Source organism: Pteropus medius, unplaced genomic scaffold, assembly GCF_902729225.1.
Source record: "Pteropus medius unplaced genomic scaffold, Ma_sr-lr_union100, whole genome shotgun sequence".
Taxonomy (NCBI): domain Eukaryota; kingdom Metazoa; phylum Chordata; class Mammalia; order Chiroptera; family Pteropodidae; genus Pteropus; species Pteropus medius.
The window spans coordinates 1,780-19,960 of NW_024350319.1; the positions used below are offsets into that span (position 1 = coordinate 1,780).

The 18,181-nt window shown below is 39.6% G+C and overlaps 1 protein-coding gene across 1 annotated transcript; it reads left to right on the forward strand.

Moving 5' to 3' along the window:
• Positions 1-6,911: 6,911 nt before the first annotated feature.
• Positions 6,912-15,739, forward strand: LOC120583172 (phosphoglucomutase-1-like). Its single transcript, XM_039838482.1, has 4 exons — positions 6,912-7,162; positions 10,035-10,218; positions 12,572-12,706; positions 15,063-15,739. The coding sequence occupies exons 1-4, from the start codon at positions 6,927-6,929 to the stop codon at positions 15,150-15,152; spliced, it is 645 nt and encodes a 214-aa protein (XP_039694416.1). The 5' UTR covers positions 6,912-6,926; the 3' UTR covers positions 15,153-15,739.
• The last annotated feature ends 2,442 nt before the right edge of the window (positions 15,740-18,181 follow it).

Sequence of the window (18,181 nt, forward strand, 5' to 3'; positions counted from 1 at the left end):
AGGTCAGAGCCCTGGAGCCAACTGGGCGTCTCTACTGTTGACTGGCTGGGACCAGGCCTGAAGACAAAACAGGCTGCTCCTCTCTCCTACGACAGTTCTTCATATACTGGAAGGCAGCCCTCAGGTCCTGTCTTCTCCAGGCTGCCCACTCTTCACATTATTTATGTAACTGGTACCAGCTTCTAGATGCTTCCAAGTTCACCAGTGCTTCTCTTAGAAAGTTATGTCCAGAACTGAGCCCAAATCCTTCAGAGCTGACATGACAAGTAAAGAGTAGAGTGGGTGATTATTTTAGAGAACTGGGCCCTGTACTTTTCTTGCTATAACTTGCATTTATGTTAGCTTTTAGAACATTTCATAATATTGTTTGGCCCATGTAATGTTATAGATAATTAAACCCCTTTAAGTTTTCAGGAGCATTTGTCAAGAAAAGTCTGTCCCCCATTCTAGATTTGTGCTGTTGATTTTTCGAACTCAAGTATTAGACTTTAAATTATTCCTCGTTAAAGTTTGGTCTTATTTTTCTGTTTATTAACCTGCTCAACAAATAGAAAGTGCTAACCATGGTTCTAGCTTCCCTTTGATATCTTTATTTAAAGAGAGACTGTATCATGAGAATAATACAAAACCCTTTCTCTCTCTTTTTGAAAAAAAGAAAATTGTTCTGTGATATATCTGAAATAAACATTTTAGAAACCAGGCTGCAGAGCCACGTGTTCAACTGCTGTGAGTGGATGCAGCTAAACTTATTTAACTGACCTTCTGGAGGAGTTCATTTCTACCTACTACGTCTCTTGATGACGAATGTTTCTAACAGTTCCTTTACAGAGTTGTTCAGGGTTAGCATTAGTGATTCTACAAGCTTTGCAATATTTGAATTCTATAGAGTACAAGGTCATTCATTTCTATATTTTCCCAAGCGAGAGCAGAGGCCGTTTCTTAGGAAAGCCTCCCCAGCCTTCCAGAGTGGGTCAGATCCCTGTATTATTGGCTCTTATGGCACCACACACTTCTCCTTTATTGCACGTATTGCAGCTGTAATTTTACAATTATTTATGAAAAGTTGATCAATATGTATTGGCTCCACTAGACCTTTCGTTCCATGAGGACAGGAGTCACATGTGTCTTATTCTTCATAATATCCCCAGAGCCTCCTATAAAGCCCGACATATAACAGGTTCTCAGCAAACACTTGTTGAATGAATGAGAGAATACACTGGTTGCTTGGCGCCCTCCATTTAGAGAAACAGAATCCTGGTGTTGGAAAAGAAGAAACTTTAAAAGTCTCCCAATGTAGTTTCCTGTGTGTTGATTAGTCAGTGTTCTTCTGGTTAAACACCCACTTCAGTGGAGAATCCCCACGTCACCTCTTTCAGCAGTTTGTGATTCGTGTGGGGATGCACCACTGCTCACTCCATAGTCCAGAGTTGTGGACCCAAGGTCTTTGTGAGAAGAGATGAGCTTTTATAAAAGAAAAGTTTACTTGCAAATAGGGGCAAAGAAGTCAGACTTCAGAAGAACTGGCTCATCAGATAAGACAAACCACTAACATTTAAAAGCCCAAGCCATAATATTACTAATGCTACCAACTATACATTAGTCTGTTCATGGTAGAGAAGCAGCAACTGCCTCACATGATTATCATAGACACAGTGGCTAGAACACTTCCTCTGACATCATTATTACAAATTCCAGGGCTAAAGATGTTTTTATTAAGGACTCAGAAATGGGCACCAGAACTAGACAGTACGAACCTGTTATTTTTGGTTGATCTCATGGTATAAAGTTGTTTTTCTCCCTAACTGGATGATGATGTACATGTCTATACACGGTGGCAGAGAGCACAATGGTAAGTTCTGCCCCACCTTGAACTTGTCAGGATATTGGGAAAGTAATAGGAAGTCACTGAATAGAATAGAATGTTACTGCTTTTAAAACTCTTCCTCAGGAAAATAGGGAGCTTGGAAAAGAGGACTATGAAACCCATGTTGAAGATCAACTTGATATCATGTGGAAATATTCCAGTACATTATGACCTGATCAGATCTAGAGGTCAGCAGCATTTTTTCCCAGTTCCATCTTTAAAAGGTTCTAGTGATGCTGTATCCTGTAGGAGTGATGACTTGGGAAAGTACAGCATTCATGCTTTGAAATTTCTTTTAATTTTAATGTCTTATGAAAAGCCCTTCATGTTTATAGTTTTTTAAAAAATCAATTTATTTCTCAGATGTTTATTGAGTTTTGACTATATCTTAGATGCTAGGTTAGGCTCTGGGGACACAGTGGTGTCCTTCTGGAGGGCTCTGTGGAGTCCATATTTGGAGAAAGAAGTCAGATCCTGGCCAGGTAATTACAAGTGTGCAAACTGATAGATGGTGAAGTATAGGGTTCTCTGGGAGCTTTATACTCGGGACACCTAATTTGGTTCTGCGGTTAGAGGATCAGATTTTCTATCTAGTTCTCTGCCCATTCTCTTTTGCATAGCTCCTGGATACATTTTCCTGTAGTTAAAGCCCCCCTCAGGAAGGTTAGAGCATCCCATCTCTAGAGATTTCCCAGATAGAATACCCCCAATAACTAGGTTGATACCCTAATTATAACTAACTCAGTTGAACTGTTACCTGCATGTCTGTTTCTCTCACCTGTATGCCTGTGCTCATCTGTGAGGGCAGGGAGTATGCCTTATTCTCCTTAATATTTTCTCATGTACTTGGAGCATGGAAGGCACAAATTTCATATTTGTTGAGTATAAAATGGAGTTTGAGTTAAGACGCAGTTCTGCCTGTCAGGTGCTTACTATCTTTCTTCAAAGAAAACAAAGTTCCAGAAAAGGAAAAACATGGAGCAGTGAAGGATTAATTGCTAAATGGTTGTCAGAGAGACCTCTGAGAACTGGTGTGATCTGGAAAAGACTTCCTGAGGAGGTTGCCTGTCCTTTCAGGGTGAAGTTTTTTGTACAGTGAAAGCCAAAGAGGACAAGACTATGGGCACAGCAGGTCTGCTGAACCTCCCAGCAGTCAACTGGGATCTGACTATTCTTTGGGCAAAACCTTACTGAGAGCTGACTGCGTGCCAGGCACCAGCCAGGGGCACAACTCATAGTCTAGGGCGAGGTAAGAAGAGACAGGCTATGATAGAATACAGATAAGCACAGAGGATGACAAGGAAGGCATCCTGGATCAAGAGTGAAGTTTAAAGTAATTGCAGGAGATGTTTGCCAAGCTAATAGGTGTGTGTGGAATAGAAGTTTCTAGTTAAAGAGAACAGCGTGTTTAGGAGACTGGAGGAGAGATAATGATAGACAGACAGAAAGACAGTAGAAAGACAGACTCTGGAGCTTTTAGAGAACTCTGTGTATCTCTTTTTCAGCTGCCATGTTCCTAAGCACAGGCTAGTTGTCTGGCAGGGGCAAGAGCCCGGGCGCTCCCAAGATGCCCAGTCTGGTCAATGGAACTTAATCCCTAAACCTCTAGAGCTTGGCTTCCTCAGCAAGGATTGACATTGCTTGGTTGAGACCCAGAGTGTGCCCTGACTGAGCCGAGTTTATAATTACCACAAGGTGCTGATGAGGCTGAAGTAAAGTGACAGGTGTTTGAAGATGCTGAAAGGGCAGAATTCCCATGTGCTCAGTTCGTCTCCAAGCTGAGCCAGGTATGAAGAGACCAATGCAAAACCTGCCACTGCTTTTATGATGACAGTGTTTTGCCCTTTTCTCACAATTAAGTGAGCTTTGCTTCTTTTAATTTTTTTTAAATTAAAAAAATGGTATCAGTAATTCACATAACAATAGGAAAATTAGATAAGGAAGAAGAGAAAAACATTATAATCCCACTGCCCACAGAAAAGAGCAATTGGTTTATATATATCCTTTTATTTTCTTCCCCACTATGTACAGGTAAAGATCGTTATTTTTTAAAGCAATAAGATAGTAGAAAACATTAATTTTTCCTAAAAGTTTTTTATGATTCTCTATTCGTAATGGTATCTTGAATTTATATAGCATTTAACAGTTTATAAAATATTTCCACTCTCCATCACAGTAAAGTCTTACAATTAAGTGAGAAAGGTGGTTTTATCCCTATTTTACAGTCAAAGAAACCGATGCTCAGAAAAGTTAAGAGAGTTGTCCGAATTTAAACAGCTTATAGGTAACTGAGTCTCAGATTCATGTTTTCTGACTCCTTAAGTATAAAATATTTTCCATTAACCACTAATTAATTGCATTAATTGCAAAAATTAATTGCAAAAACAACAATAGTTTTAGAAACACATATACACACCGTTGCCTTTTTTCCACTAGGAAGCTGTCGTCATTCATCAGAAACCTAATGAAAATGAAATTTATCCAGATTCCCTAAGTAGTAGTCAGAGCTAGAGTTTTGATATATCCAAGATGATTAGTGAGATTAATCAGAATTTTCAGAGAGACTGGGGATCCTATAAATGGAATAGAGTGTTTGTTTGCGTTATTTAAGGCAGATATTTTGTTTATAATATTAGGTATGTGATTTAGTTATCTCCAAGTAACTTAATCAGAGTTGGGTAAGATTTTTAGATTTAGTTTTCATTTCTACATGAAAGAAAACCAAATTCTTTATTTAGAGCAGAAAAAGCACAAAGGAACACTGCCTCCTTTGCTCTCAGTCTAGCATTAAAAAAGGAAGGAAGGAAGGAAGGAAGGAAGGAAGGAAGGCTGAAGGAAGGAAGGCTAAGAAGGAAGGAAGGAAGTAATGAAGGAAGGAAGGAAGGAAAAAAAGGAAGGAAGGAAGGAGAAAAAGGAAGGAAGGAAGGAAAAAACCTCAGGAGAGCACAGACAAATAATTCCAATTTGTATACTTCTGTGATGAATTCTGAATATATTGAGGAAGCTGCCAGGATCTTTCTTCTTAGGGTGAATTATTGCCAAAATATATCATTTGCAAAAGCTGTAAGAGTCAGAGAGCTAACTTTTTGTTTCTTGAAATACCAGTAAAGGCAAATAAAAGTCCATAGATAATAAAATTAGCAAACATTTCCAAAATATATAATGTTATAAAAGCACTAAAAGTTGTGCCTAATATCTCTAGTTTTTTCAGCATCCAGGTTTGAGAACTGTTATTTCTAAAAGTGGTAACTTATTGAAGAGAAAATCTTTTGAAGGAAAAAGTTGTGAGTTTTTATGAACCAAAAAGAGAGAAAAGTAGATTAATAAATTGATTAATTTATTCATACACTTGTTCACAATTAGTTATTTACCATATTTCATGTGCTATGTTAATCAGCAGACTTAGTTATAAGGATAAATAAGAAATGCCTCCAAGAAATATATAGTTGGTGAAGTAAAAGGCTCATAAATAGATGATTAAGGCCCAGATGTTTTGAGCAGGTTGCTGTAGGAAAAGAGAAAGCTCATAACTGCCAAGGGAAGCTGGGTGCTAGTCACACAGAGGAGAAGCTATTTGAGCTGGATCTAAAAGGATGAAGAAAGAAGGAAAAACCTACCTCATGTCTACAGCATAGTCAGCATTGTGCTAGATATAGATACTCTGACATTTCTAAGAAGAATAAGACCCAGGAGGGAGTCAAGAAGGGCAGACAGGCACATAAAAAATTCAAGGCGTTATAGTATACAAAGCCCTATTGGAGATGGATTTTACTGCGTCCTATTCAAAATCAGAAAGTAGAGCTCAACATTGTCTGCTTTTTTTGGGGGGGGGATAAGGAAGCAATGCCAAAAATCCAGAGAGTTCTGTTCCACATCAGGCTGTTGGCAAAGGGTCTCCATGCATATAAAGCACATCCAAAGGACTCAATTTGTTGTTTTTGGTAAAGATTTTAGCAAGGACCTTAGCAGGAGACAGATATGCCATAGCTTATCTGACCAAATTCATATTGATTAAAGAAGGATGTCTCAGAATTAGAGTTTCTAGATCCACAAGTAGGTCCATTTTTGACACTTTTTGCCAAATTGCTCTCTGGAAGGACTGTACCCCTCTCAGCACCAGCAGGTTGGAATCCCGTTTCCCTTATACTTCCACTCATGCTAGGTGTCCTCATTTTTAAAGCTGTGGCCATTTGTCAAGCAATTTTTTATTGTGGTTTTAACTTCAATTTGTCTTCTTAAAAACAGTGCCAGCTTTTTCGTGTATTGAGAACGTGTATTTATTCTTTAGTGAATTGCCTATTTTTATCCTTGACCTGTTTTTCTATTGAGGTTTTGCTTTTACCTTATTAATATATAAGAATTTTTTCTATACCGAGGATATTAAACATCTACTTTATATAGCAAATGTTTTTTTAAAGTTTGCAAGTGACCTTTTAATTTTACCTGTAGTAGTTTTGCTGATAGAAATGCTCATTTTTAAGTAGACGAATACATTGATTTTTTTCCTTTATGAATTCTGAATTTGCATGTATTTATTATTTCCAAGATTTAGAAAATTTTTGTATTTTTTCTAGTATTTAAAAATTTCCAATTTTTACATTCGAATATGTCATTCATCTGGAATTCTTTTTGGTATCTTATAAACTGATTTTTTTCCCAACCACTTAACTAGTTATCCAAATACTATTTAAAAAGTAATGCATTCTTTTCCTATAGCCTTGAAGTGACACCTTTATTATATATTCAAGTCTCATATAGGTTTAGGTCTCTTTATAGGTGCTTCATTTTGTTCCATTAAACTATCAGATTATTTTAATTATTGAAAATTTACACTGGTCATAATCTCTGTTGTTTATTTAAGTTTATTTCGTTTTTTTTTAACTCACATTAATACCTTATGGTTGAATATATCAAATTACACCAAATTATTCCACTGACATTTTTATTGGCATTTGCTTTAAATTTACAGATTACTTTGGAAAGCACCACTTCTTTTCAATATTATGTTGTTTTATTCAATATGTGATTCCTTCCGTGTACTCAAGTTCCTCAGTAAAGATTTATGTCTTCTTTGGTCAAGTCTACATGTTTACTGTTGAGTTTATTTCCAAATATTTTGGAGCAACCACATTTCTCATTGGTGCTTGCTCTTCCCGTACCAGGTTCTGACCACATTCGTGAGAAAGACGGACTCTGGGCGGTCCTTGCTTGGCTCTCCATTCTAGCCACCCGCAAACAGAGTGTCGAGGACATCCTCAAAGATCACTGGCAAAAGTATGGCCGGAATTTCTTCACCAGGTAAGCTACAGCCTGGCTGGGGTACGAGGTAAGGTAGGGAAGTTGTCGGAGAGAATTCTCTTACCTACAAATTCTTTCCTGTCTTAAGTGATAAGAAAACTCTAGTTCATCCAGCCTCTACTAATTGGGGATTTTAAAATGATTCGGTCAGGGTCAAGATGAAGTCAACTTTTATATTAGCCATAAAGAAGGAGGCTTACAAAATTTAGTTAACGTATTCAAAAGAATAAATGTTCTGTAAGCCTTTTAAATGTATCCATCAGGTGGACATGATAATTGCGGTGGATTTAGATTCAGAAAAATAGATTAAAATTTTATTTCTGCCCCTTAATAGATTGGGAAGTTATTCAACCTAATCCTGTACTCAGTTTTCTCATTTGTAGACATGGGAAAACAGTCCAGTCATTGAGTGAATTAAAGGAAATTTGAGCCTGAAAGTGTTTTATAAACTCTGGGGTACTAAAAGTATGGAAGTTTTTTTTCTAAAATTATGGAAATGATTATGCTTAGTCCAAATCAACATTTCTGACTCATTAAAATAGGTCCCCAAAGGCTGTGTAGTTGTCAATACTATATTCATTAATTCAACAAATATTGACTATGTACCTACTTTCTGCCAGGCACTGAATAAAATACTTAGACTACTTAGCAATTCTTTTCACCATGCATATTTCTGTTTTTAAAAAGCATTCACTTTTATTTTCTTTTTACCAGTGGTGCTTTTCATTAATTTCAATTTGCCTTTCCCTCAATAAGTATAAAAATCTAACAATTTCTCTTGGACCTCACTGTTCTAATTATGGAAAGAAGTATGAGAAATAAGGTATTAGGTACATTGTTTATCTGTAAAGAATATATAGTCGTAATTTCTCTGGACCTCAGTTGCCTTTTCTATAAAATAGCTGAGTTAGACTAAAGAATTTAAAAAATACATCCCAGATTTAATAGTCCATGATCTCTGGGTAGTCAAGAAAGAATTAAGCAACTTGGCCTCCTTCATCAGAATTCTTTCATTGACTTTGGATAAGTTCATTGTTCTCTTCCTCCTTCAAGTTATTCTTTTGTAAAAGGTATAAATAATAACTGCCATGTGATTAATAACCACACAGTAGCCCTGGGAACCAAGGCAAGAATCTCTACTTTCCAAGAACCAGAAAAACCTGGTAATTCAGAACGGCAGTCATGAACTCTCTAGAGCCTAGAGTATCATGAAACCAGGATCACAAAAAAAAAAAAAGAGGAAGAAAGAAAGAGAGAGAGAGAGAGAGAGAGAGAGAGAGAAGAGAAGAAAAGAAAAAAGAAAAGAAAAAAAAAGAAAGATTTTTGTGCTCCATGGTATCACCACTTAACTCACAGTTGATGCTGTAAATATGCTTTGAATAGATAAATGAATGAGTTAACAAGGGAATAGTAGCCAGAATGGAATAATGTTAGGAAGAGTTGTTCAGAGAAAGGATCACTTTTGAATTAGTTAAAAGCCTCCATCTGAAAACGATTTTAACATTTTTTATTAATTTCAAATAAATGCTAAACGAGTATTGCAATAAATGTCACAAATAAAATCTTTAGAACCTACATTTATTGTTAGTTAAGACTCCATTATACCCTGTGTTATTTAACAAAAGTGCTGGGCACTTTTGTACATTTGTTTCATGTCAGCCTCAAAATAGTTATAAATAAGGCAGCTGAGATTCTGAGAGATGAAGCAACTTGCTCAGTCACCCAGTTAGTAACCAGTAGAAGCTGGATTCATACGTAGCTTGTTCTGTCTGATTCCAGAGCCCAGATTCTTTCCATTATACCCCTCTGTGCCTAGGATTTATAGAACATTTCCCCCCGAACATCCAAAGGTCACAGATGTAAAGCACAAACACCTGGTTGTAATTTCGTGCTGTTTTTCATTTTAACTAGGGGAAAGAACTGACTTAAAGATTAAGGGGACTATTGTCCTTGATTCATAGAATCCTGGAGCCAGAATAGGCTGGCCTTAATTCCCTAGTATTTCTCATGTCTCAGAGGTGTCATCTTGCACATATCATATTTGTTTCACTATTGCAAATAAATATAGAGTCTGCTATATTGAGCCTTTACAAAATAACTCTCTCAAGAGGGTGTGTTACAGGTCAAGAAAAGCCACCTGTAAGAGTTTTTAACCTCATAAGAAGTCAAGAATAATTCTTGGAGGAAAAATAGTAGTCCTAGAATTTCATTTGCGATGTACTTTTTGCCTTGGTCCTTTTGCATCAACACCGGCTCTCCTCTGTCAGGGTGCACCCAAAGCACTTTGGACCAGAATCTCCTCTCATTGAAAGGACAGAAGTGTTTCAGATATAAAGAGTTAGTGTTTGGCTTCTTCGTCTGGTCAGTGAAAACTTGGCCTTACTTTAGGAAGCTCCTGTGGAGACTGGAACTCTCCTTAGCCAAAGTCTCAGCAGCCTCAGGCAGGTCCCAGACTGGGAGTGGTGCCAGCACAGATCCCCAAGAAGCTCCAGGAGTTTGAAAGAGAAGTTGCCTGAGTCATGTGTTGCTTTATGCAGAATTCTCTAGAGATAACATTGCTTTTAATTCTACCTCCTCAGGATGTGATGGCTAAGTGTTAGATAATATCTCTCAAAAGCCTTTGAAGCTTCTTAGAGCTTTACTCTGTAGAAAAGCCAAAATGGGAGTTTTATGCTTATTCAGAAGCTCCTAAGCCATTCCCTGAAACCCTCCATACCCTTCCTTTCATCCCTGGCCTGCTCCATCCCCAGGGATTGACAAACTCATCTTTTCGCCAGCTTCTTAAGTTGGGGAAGGGCCAAACAAATGATGAAGAAAGTGCCGTTATATATTGGTGTCAGCCCATGGGCCTCAACTTCATGACTTCTTCCAGGTATGATTATGAGGAGGTGGAAGCCGAGGGCGCAAACAAAATGATGAAAGACTTGGAGGCCCTGATATCTGATCGCTCTTTTGTGGGGAAACAGTTCTCAGTGGGTGACAAAGTTTACATCGTGGAGAAGGTCGATAACTTTGAATACAGTGATCCAGTGGACGGAAGCATTGCAAGAAATCAGGTAGGAACAGATGTATGTGTATGTAGGAGAGAGGCCTCAGAACCTCATCTCTGAAATCTCAAGGGAAAACAAAAAAAGGTCCCTTGGTCATTTCTCCTTTGCTGCCCTGTTTTTCTAGGGTTGCTGTTCTCGACTGGTTTTCTACTGGGTCACACATGACTTGCACATGTATTCACTGGGAAAATGTTTTCTGCCCTGATTCTTTGCATTCCTCTATGCCCTCATTCTGAGATTCTTAGCCTAGACTCCTGAGGGATTTTTGTACCCTCCAGAATCATATGCAAGATGTCGTGTTGAGTGTGCAGAAAGGAGCCCTAGAATCTAGAAGAAGTGGAGAACTTCTGTCTTAGGTATCAACTCCCCTCTTTTCTCTCAAGAAATTATAACAGAAAGCCAGCATGAGAGTATCATTATTATAGACTGATATATTCTAATTTCTGAAGAAGAAAAAAATAGAAAAGCCATTCACAGAATCACTGTTACCTGCAGCACATGACTTGTATCCAACCCTGACATAGCAATGAGTAGCAGGACATCACAGTTGAGAACCTGGACCATGTCTGGATGGAGACAGAGCTGTTAAGGTTTCCCTCACTGGGTGCCAGGGACCAAGGCTGCAGGCTGGGTCAGCCCTTCTCCAGGCTTCTCACAGACTCAGAGCCTAGAGTTCTTTCTCCTCTGGTTCTGTTGTTGTTATCACAGAACGGACTCATCTCTAATAATTTAGAAACAAGGATAATGAAGAGGAAGTTGCCGATTCTGCTATGGCTTTCCAGTTTGTTTTTCTCTGATAGACCTAGATTTTTGGTCTGGTCCTTCTCAAGATATCTGATAGGTGGAGGAAAGGGGCTGCAGGGTTTATTTAAAATTGATCTCTGGAGAGCAGGTAGTAAATGGAGCATGGCCACAGCAGCCCTCTGTTCCTGAGGTCTTTCTTCCTCAAAATTCTAGCACTGTGGCTTTTCCTCCTTATGCCTTTTCACTATCTGTGAGAACTTTGGGTCCAGTATGGATGATTGTAAATTATGTCTGAGATAATTAGAAAAGAGAGACCTGGGGTGGAGGAGGGGTGTAGGTATAGAAAATGGAGCGTGGGGTCCAGGGCATGGCAGAGCAGAATAGAGCAGAAGTTTTTGGACTAAAGCCTGCAGGGCGAGAACAGATTTTTAGGAAAAGTAACCTCCAACCCGCACTGCATCCAGCGACTGCTAGGAGGGAGGAGGGGTGTCGGCGTGAGCACAGGCTCTGCTCTCTTCGAGGAAGAAGTCAGCAGCTCCACATTCTTTAATGAAGTCGGAGCATTTAGATGGAAGACCAGGTAGGAGGGGAAATCTTCTGGAATATATCTAGCATCTGCAATCAAGTGCAAAGAATTTAGAAGCTTTAAAGTGAAGCTGTGGGAGGAGACCAATGCCCCTGTGTTTGTAGAAAGCAGGACATGGTGAATGGAATTAACTATATCTTCCCATGATGACTAATTCAGAAATGTCCCCTGTGTGCTTCATCTGCTGTCCCTGCTGCTGAATGGCAAACACTGAGTGGGGTTTGGTGACGCATAGCTGATGAGGGTGGTGTAGTGTAGTTCCCTCTGGTCAGCCTTTGGCTTTATGCAAAGCTCTGAGGAATTGATAGACTCATAAAGACTGAAGGGTCTTGCACAGCCTTCTTACCTCGTCTACAGAATATCTATACCCAGGAGTCCCCAACCTTTTCCTCTGAAGCAAGATTATTGGAGATGAGAGATGCAGTCAGGGTAGGGAAGGAGAGGGCAGCAGGTGGAGGGGCTAGACTTTAGGTCCTCAGTTATCGGTGGCCACTGGATCCTGCTCACTAGATCAGGAGTAGCCAATCTCTGCCATTTGTGACACTCTGTTGGTGGTTCTCTATCAGTGTTTTGCAAAGAGTTCTTCCTCTCCTCTGCCTGAAATCTGCTCTGGTTTCAGCCCATTCTGTCCATGTTTCCCTTCTCATCTGGGGATTGAATTTCTGCATCTAGTTGCTTATTTATTTGTTTCTGCATCTAGTGGCTCCAAATGGGAATGGTTAGTTCATAAATCATAGGGAAGCAGTGAGGGGAGGGCGGGCCTCTTGTCACCAGCCTTTCTGGGATCAGTTCTCCTGCCCGACCTTGTGAATGCTTCTCCCCCAAGAGCTCAACCCCCATTGCCTGGATGTGGTAACAGGTCGACCAAGGGCAGGCTCATGGGGCTCAGCTGCTGCCATTTATCAAGGATCTAATCCCTTAATTGATCATGTATAGATGAAATTACATCTCCAATGGACCTCTTGTAATTTTCCAGCCTTCAATCTACAAGCATATGGGAGAAAAAAAATCTCTGCTTCTCTTTTCCAGGGCTTTCGGCTCATTTTTGCAGATGGTTCTCGCATCATCTTTCGACTGAGTGGCACTGGGAGTGCGGGGGCCACCATTCGACTGTACATTGACAGCTATGAGAAAGACATCGCCAAGATCTACCAGGACCCCCAGGTAATGTCCAAGCCCTGTGTCCCGACTAATTCTTTGGAAGGAATGATGGTGGTTCCATCAAGCCCGTGTTACCACAGCCCATTTCTAGAATGACCAAACAGGTGAGCTCACTTTCCTGCATGTCTCCTTCAGTATGTCATAACAACAGTAATAGCTGACAATTATCTGAGCATTTTTCACTTGCCAAGCTCTGTTCTAAACCCATTACATGGAAATACTCATTTCATTCTCAACTGAGGGAGACTCTATTATTATCCCTACCACAGATAAGGAAACTAAGGCACAGAAATATTAAATAACATTTAATAGGTTCACATGCCTGATAAGTGGCAGATTCAGGATAACTAAACCTTAAATGAGCCCCTCAGCTAGTGTTCTGGTTCGTCACTGATGATTTTTGCCTCTTTGCTTGGTCTGATTGTCTGCCTTGGCAGAACACACCTGGTTCTAGATTTGATGGAGAGGAAGAGATAGTTTCATGACCCAGCAAGAAACGTCTTTATGAAAAACTCTGCAGACTTGCAACCTGGTGGTTTGGGTTCCTAGCCCCACCTAAAGAGTCTCCAGAAGTATGTCAGAGTGAGGAGGGAGCCAGGGGCAAGACAGAGAACTTGGAGTACAGACACCCAAGTGGAGGAACCAAGGGGAGGCAGTAGCACACAGGGGAGAATTTCCCCATGTGCATTTCTTGTCCTGACAGATGCTCCCCAATCAGAGCTCCATAGCCAAAAATGTTTAGGAAGTGTCATGACCATTAGCTTCATGTTGGCAGTTCACAACACGCACCACCCTTTAAAGACTCTGAGAAGACTTGCAGTAAAGACACCTGTTTAAATAGTGTTCGCCACGCTTAATTTTCCACAAAGCCTTTTTTCTTCTAACACCTAATTAAAATCCTGTGAAACTCACTTGGAAATCCCTGGCACAGTGGTTTTGAGCATACATTTTGGAATTAGATCTTGCTTTTAATTCGGATTTTGCCGCTTAGCTGTCTGTCCCTGGGTAAGTCATTTCAGTGTTCTGAGTGTTGGGGTTTTTTTTTTTGTCTGTGAAGTGGCAGAGTGTTGCCTACTTCACAGAGTTATTATAGGGATTAAAGGAGACAGTGGATGCAGAATTTTGAAAACTGAGCCTGGCACATAGGATTAGGTTTTGAGAAAGAGTGGCACTTACATAGTTGTTTTTAATACAAAAAGAAGGAGGTGAGAGGATACTGCACTACAATTTTTCCAGTGTCCAGGCTCCAGCTTCAGTCATTGCCAGACCCCTGTTGTGTTGCAGATATTCCTAAAATTTACGCCAAAGGCAATGGCGTAAATTTTAATAATAATAATAATAATAATAATAATAATAATAAAGAGGAAAAAAGGAAGGAATTGTGTTTCTTTGTCTTAATGCCTGGCACATGGTAAATACAGAGAATGAACGAAAGATAAGTTTCTTCCTTAGGAGATGGGAGGGCACTGAAGGATGCAGGGCACCCACAGGGCCCAGGAGAGATGCCTTACCTTACTCTGGAGCTGCTGGGCCACAGCCTCAGCACTGTGTTGGGACCGTTGGAGCTCCATGGGGAAATGGCACGTGGTGTGGTCAGCATGCGGAATTGGTGTCCCAGCTTTCATTCAGGTGTCACGAGTTGGTGGACATTGCTGAGAGAAAGCAACAGAGGGCAGCAGAAAATGTACTACTCTTGGCTCTGCCCTTGAGTCGCATGGTCAGATCACCTCTTTGGATATCAGTCTCCTCATCTGTAAAATGGGCTGTTCAACTAGATAAGTGGTTTTCTTTTTTTAATATTAAATGTGTTTATTTATTTAAACAAGAACTTTTTTTTTTTTTTTTTTTTTTTAACTGAGAGGTAGATGGGAGGGTGGTGTTGCATTTTGAAAAGATCTCTTTGGGTACAGTGTGGGAAACGAATTAGAGGATGCAGAAGTGGATGTGGAAGTAGCATTGTTCCAGGTAAAAAAGAGAATGTTGGTTTAGCAAGAGGTATGACACTGGTATGGGGAGAAATGGGTGCCATTGAGAGATATTTAGGAGATAAAAGAAACTTGGGCTTGCTGATAGTTTGGACAAGGGGTATGTGGGAGAGGAAAGTACGAAGAATGACTCTTCGTTGCTTTATGTGATAGACCGTGGTGTCAATTCACTGAAATAGAGGATGCTTTTGGGGGAAAGAACATGTCTTCTTTTTTTTTTTTTCTGATTGGTAGATTTTGAGGAGCCTTTGGGATATCTGGGTGGGAAGTCGGACTTATGGGTCGGTAACTCAAAGGCCAAGTTAGGGCTGGAACTATGGATCTGTGTCTAGAGAAAGTGATGGAAAAGGTTCTTCTCTTTGTGTCTCCTTCAGGTCATGTTGGCCCCACTTATTTCCATTGCTCTGAAGGTCTCCCAACTCCAGGAAAGGACGGGACGCACTGCACCAACTGTTATTACCTAAGAAGACAGGCCAGATACAGTACGTCTCTCTACCCCAGGACCCTCCAAGTCATCTGATTGAAGAGCATTGACAGAAACAATGTGTATTTACCCAGACTTTTTAGCATTCAGTTTTTCCACTAATCAGTTGTTGACGAATGGTACATTTGCAAAGCATTGGCAATTGCGATGCCCATAGAAGCCATGTGAGAAAGGAGAAAAAAGGACCCGGGGGCTTATGGTAATGTCAGTCCCTTTTTGTGCACTTTTGCACTGCTGCTGTGAGGGTATTTGTCTCCTCGGCACCAAGTTCTGTTTACACTACAATGTAAGATATAGGTTGCGCATCAGCTAATGAGGCCATTTTTCATCCTCAGGATGTGCCTATGAAATGACAGTGCAAGTTCCTTTCTCCTTGGTGAATCCCCCCGCCTCCCCCTGCAATTTACTGTTTACATGTAATCTAGCAAAATGCAATTTCTGGTGCCTTCTGTCCAATCAATTCTTTCTTCAGAGTGAGGCGTACTTGTCTACAGATTTCTGCCTTGTTTTGCAACATAGTCCCATTCACACAAATGTTTTGGGATATTAAAGTAAAATAAGCTACTATTTCTTGATGTCTTTTTTTTTCCTTTACTATAAAATGCTTATTTGATTTAAAAAAGAAAAGAAATTTGTTTTTGAGGGGGAGGAGGGTATTGTGTTTTGTTTGGGTGCCCTGGCTAGGTTCTTTGTGCTAGGTTTAGAATCCTTACACTCAAGAGTATAATTTCAGATCTTAACAAGGTCAGCTGAGCCCTGGATCCTTCTGAGGTGGATAAAGTAAGCTTGACATGGTTAACTTGGAAGGAGGGAAAGGAAGATGATTTTCAGGAGATCTTAAATAGCAAAGCACTGCCATGTGCCTTGTGATACTGAGATGTCATGGTACCTATTGAGAAGATAAAGACAGAACTCTCAGAATCCGAGAGCAAGATTATAAGCATTTGGCTGGATATCTTGAGCCCATTGGCATCTTATTCATCTTAGAACATTTAATCCATGAGTGTATCATAGTGGTTAAAAGCATAGGCTTGGGAGCCAACAGACCTGAGTTTGAATTCCATTTGAGACCTTGTGTGACTTGAATATTATTCTCCTCATGAATATTATCCTCTTTAAAATGGGGATGAAAATAGTTTCAACTCTCTAGGGTTATTGAGAACATTTAAGTGAGTGGACCTGTGAAAAGCAGTGGGCACAGTATCTAGTTCATGGTAGACTGTCAAATAAATGGGAATTAGGATTATGGTTATTATAATAAATGGGGATTAGGATATGGTTATTATAATATTGTTTTTAGACTTTTAAGCATTGGAAAAACAGAAACTATAACGCTAATGTTCACGATGTATTTTATGGTTTGTAAGGCATTTCCACAAAGTCACTTTGCCATGTATGCTATTCCAGAGAGGCAGCTCAACCCTGTCCCCTCCCTCACCCAAAGTGGAATCCCTGTTCCAGGTGACAGGTTTTTTTTTTGTTTTTGTTTTTTAAATGGTGACATTGGTTAAGAAAATCCAGTAAGTTTCAGGTGTACAATTCAAGTATAAGGTATATATGTACATTGCACTGTGTGTTCACAGCCCATAGTTAGATTTTTTTCTGTCACCACATATTTAACCCCTTTTACCTCATCTAACCTCTCCCCCTGCCACCCCCTCACTATCTTCTGGTAACCAGTAGTCTATTGTCCATGTCCATAAGTCTCTGCTTATTTATCCTGTTCGTTTGTTGCTTTTAGGTTTATATCTCACATGTAAGTGATATCATGTGGTTTTCAACTTTTTCTCTCTGGCTTATTTTGCTTAGCATGTTTATCTCGAGGTCCATCCATATTGTCGCAAACGGCAGTATTTCATCTCTTCTTATGGCTAAGTAATATTCCATTGTATATATGTACCACAGCTTCTTTAGCCAATTATCAGTTATAGTACACTTCGGTTGCTTCCATGTCCTGGCCACTGTAAATAATGCTGCTATGAACATCAGTGTGCAAATATCTTTTCAGATATGGGTTTTCAAGTCTTGGGGGTAAATACCCAGTAGAGGGATTGCTTGATCATTTGGTAGATCAATTCTTAGTTTTTTGAGAAACCTCCATACTGTTTTCCATAGTGGCTGTACTAATTTGCAGTCCCACCAGCAGTGTATGAGTGTTCCTTTTTCTCCACATCCTTTCCAACATTTGTCATTACTTGTCCTGTTGATAACACTATTCTAACAGATGTGAGAGGGTATCTCACTGTGCTTTTGATTTGCATTTCCCTAATAGCTAGTGATGTTGAGCATCTCTTCATATGTTGGCCTTTTGTGTGTCTTCTTGGGAGAAGTGTCTGTTCAGATCCTCTGCCCATTTTTTGATTGGATCTTGTTTTTTGTTGTTATTGAGTTGTATGAGTTCTCTGTATATTTTGGATGTTAGGCCCTTATCGGAGGCGTTGCTTGCAAATATATTTTCCTATTCAGATGGTTGTCTCTTTACCTTGTTGACGTTTTCCTTTGCTGTGCAGAAGCTTTTTAGTTTGATGTAGTTCCATTCATTTATTTTTGCTTTTACTTTCCTTCCCTTGTCAAATTCATAAAATTCTCTTTAAGTCTGAGGTCCTTGAGTTTAGTTCCTATGTTTTCTTCTATGCATTTTATTGTTTCAGGTCTTAAATTTAGGTCCTTAATCCATTTTGAGTTAATTTTGGTGTGCGGTAATAGACAGTAGTCTAGTTTCATTCTTTTGCAGATGGCTTTCCAGTTTTCCCAGCACCATTTATTGAAGAGGCTTTCCTTTTTCCACTGTATATTTTTGGCTCTTTTGTTGAAAATTATTTGCCCATATAAACATGGGTTTACTTCTGGACTCGCATTTCTGTTCCACTGGTCTGTGTGTCTGTTTTTCTGCCAATACCATGCTGTTTTAATTATTGTCACTTTGTAGAATAATTTGAAGTCGGGCAGAGTGATGCCTCTCTCCTTGTTCTTTTTTCTCAGGATGGCTTTGGCGACTCAGGGTCTTTC

What these genes read in the sequence shown, in the direction of transcription:
- LOC120583172 (XM_039838482.1), top strand. Translation starts at nt 6,927, where the DNA reads ATGTCTTCTTTGGTCAAGTCTACATGTTTACTGTTGAGTTTATTTCCA. An exon ending in GGCCGGAATTTCTTCACCAG is followed by an intron (nt 7,163 to 10,034) that starts GTAAGCTACAGC and finishes GACTTCTTCCAG; the next exon opens with GTATGATTATGAGGAGGTGG. An exon ending in GAAGCATTGCAAGAAATCAG is followed by an intron (nt 10,219 to 12,571) that starts GTAGGAACAGAT and finishes TCTCTTTTCCAG; the next exon opens with GGCTTTCGGCTCATTTTTGC.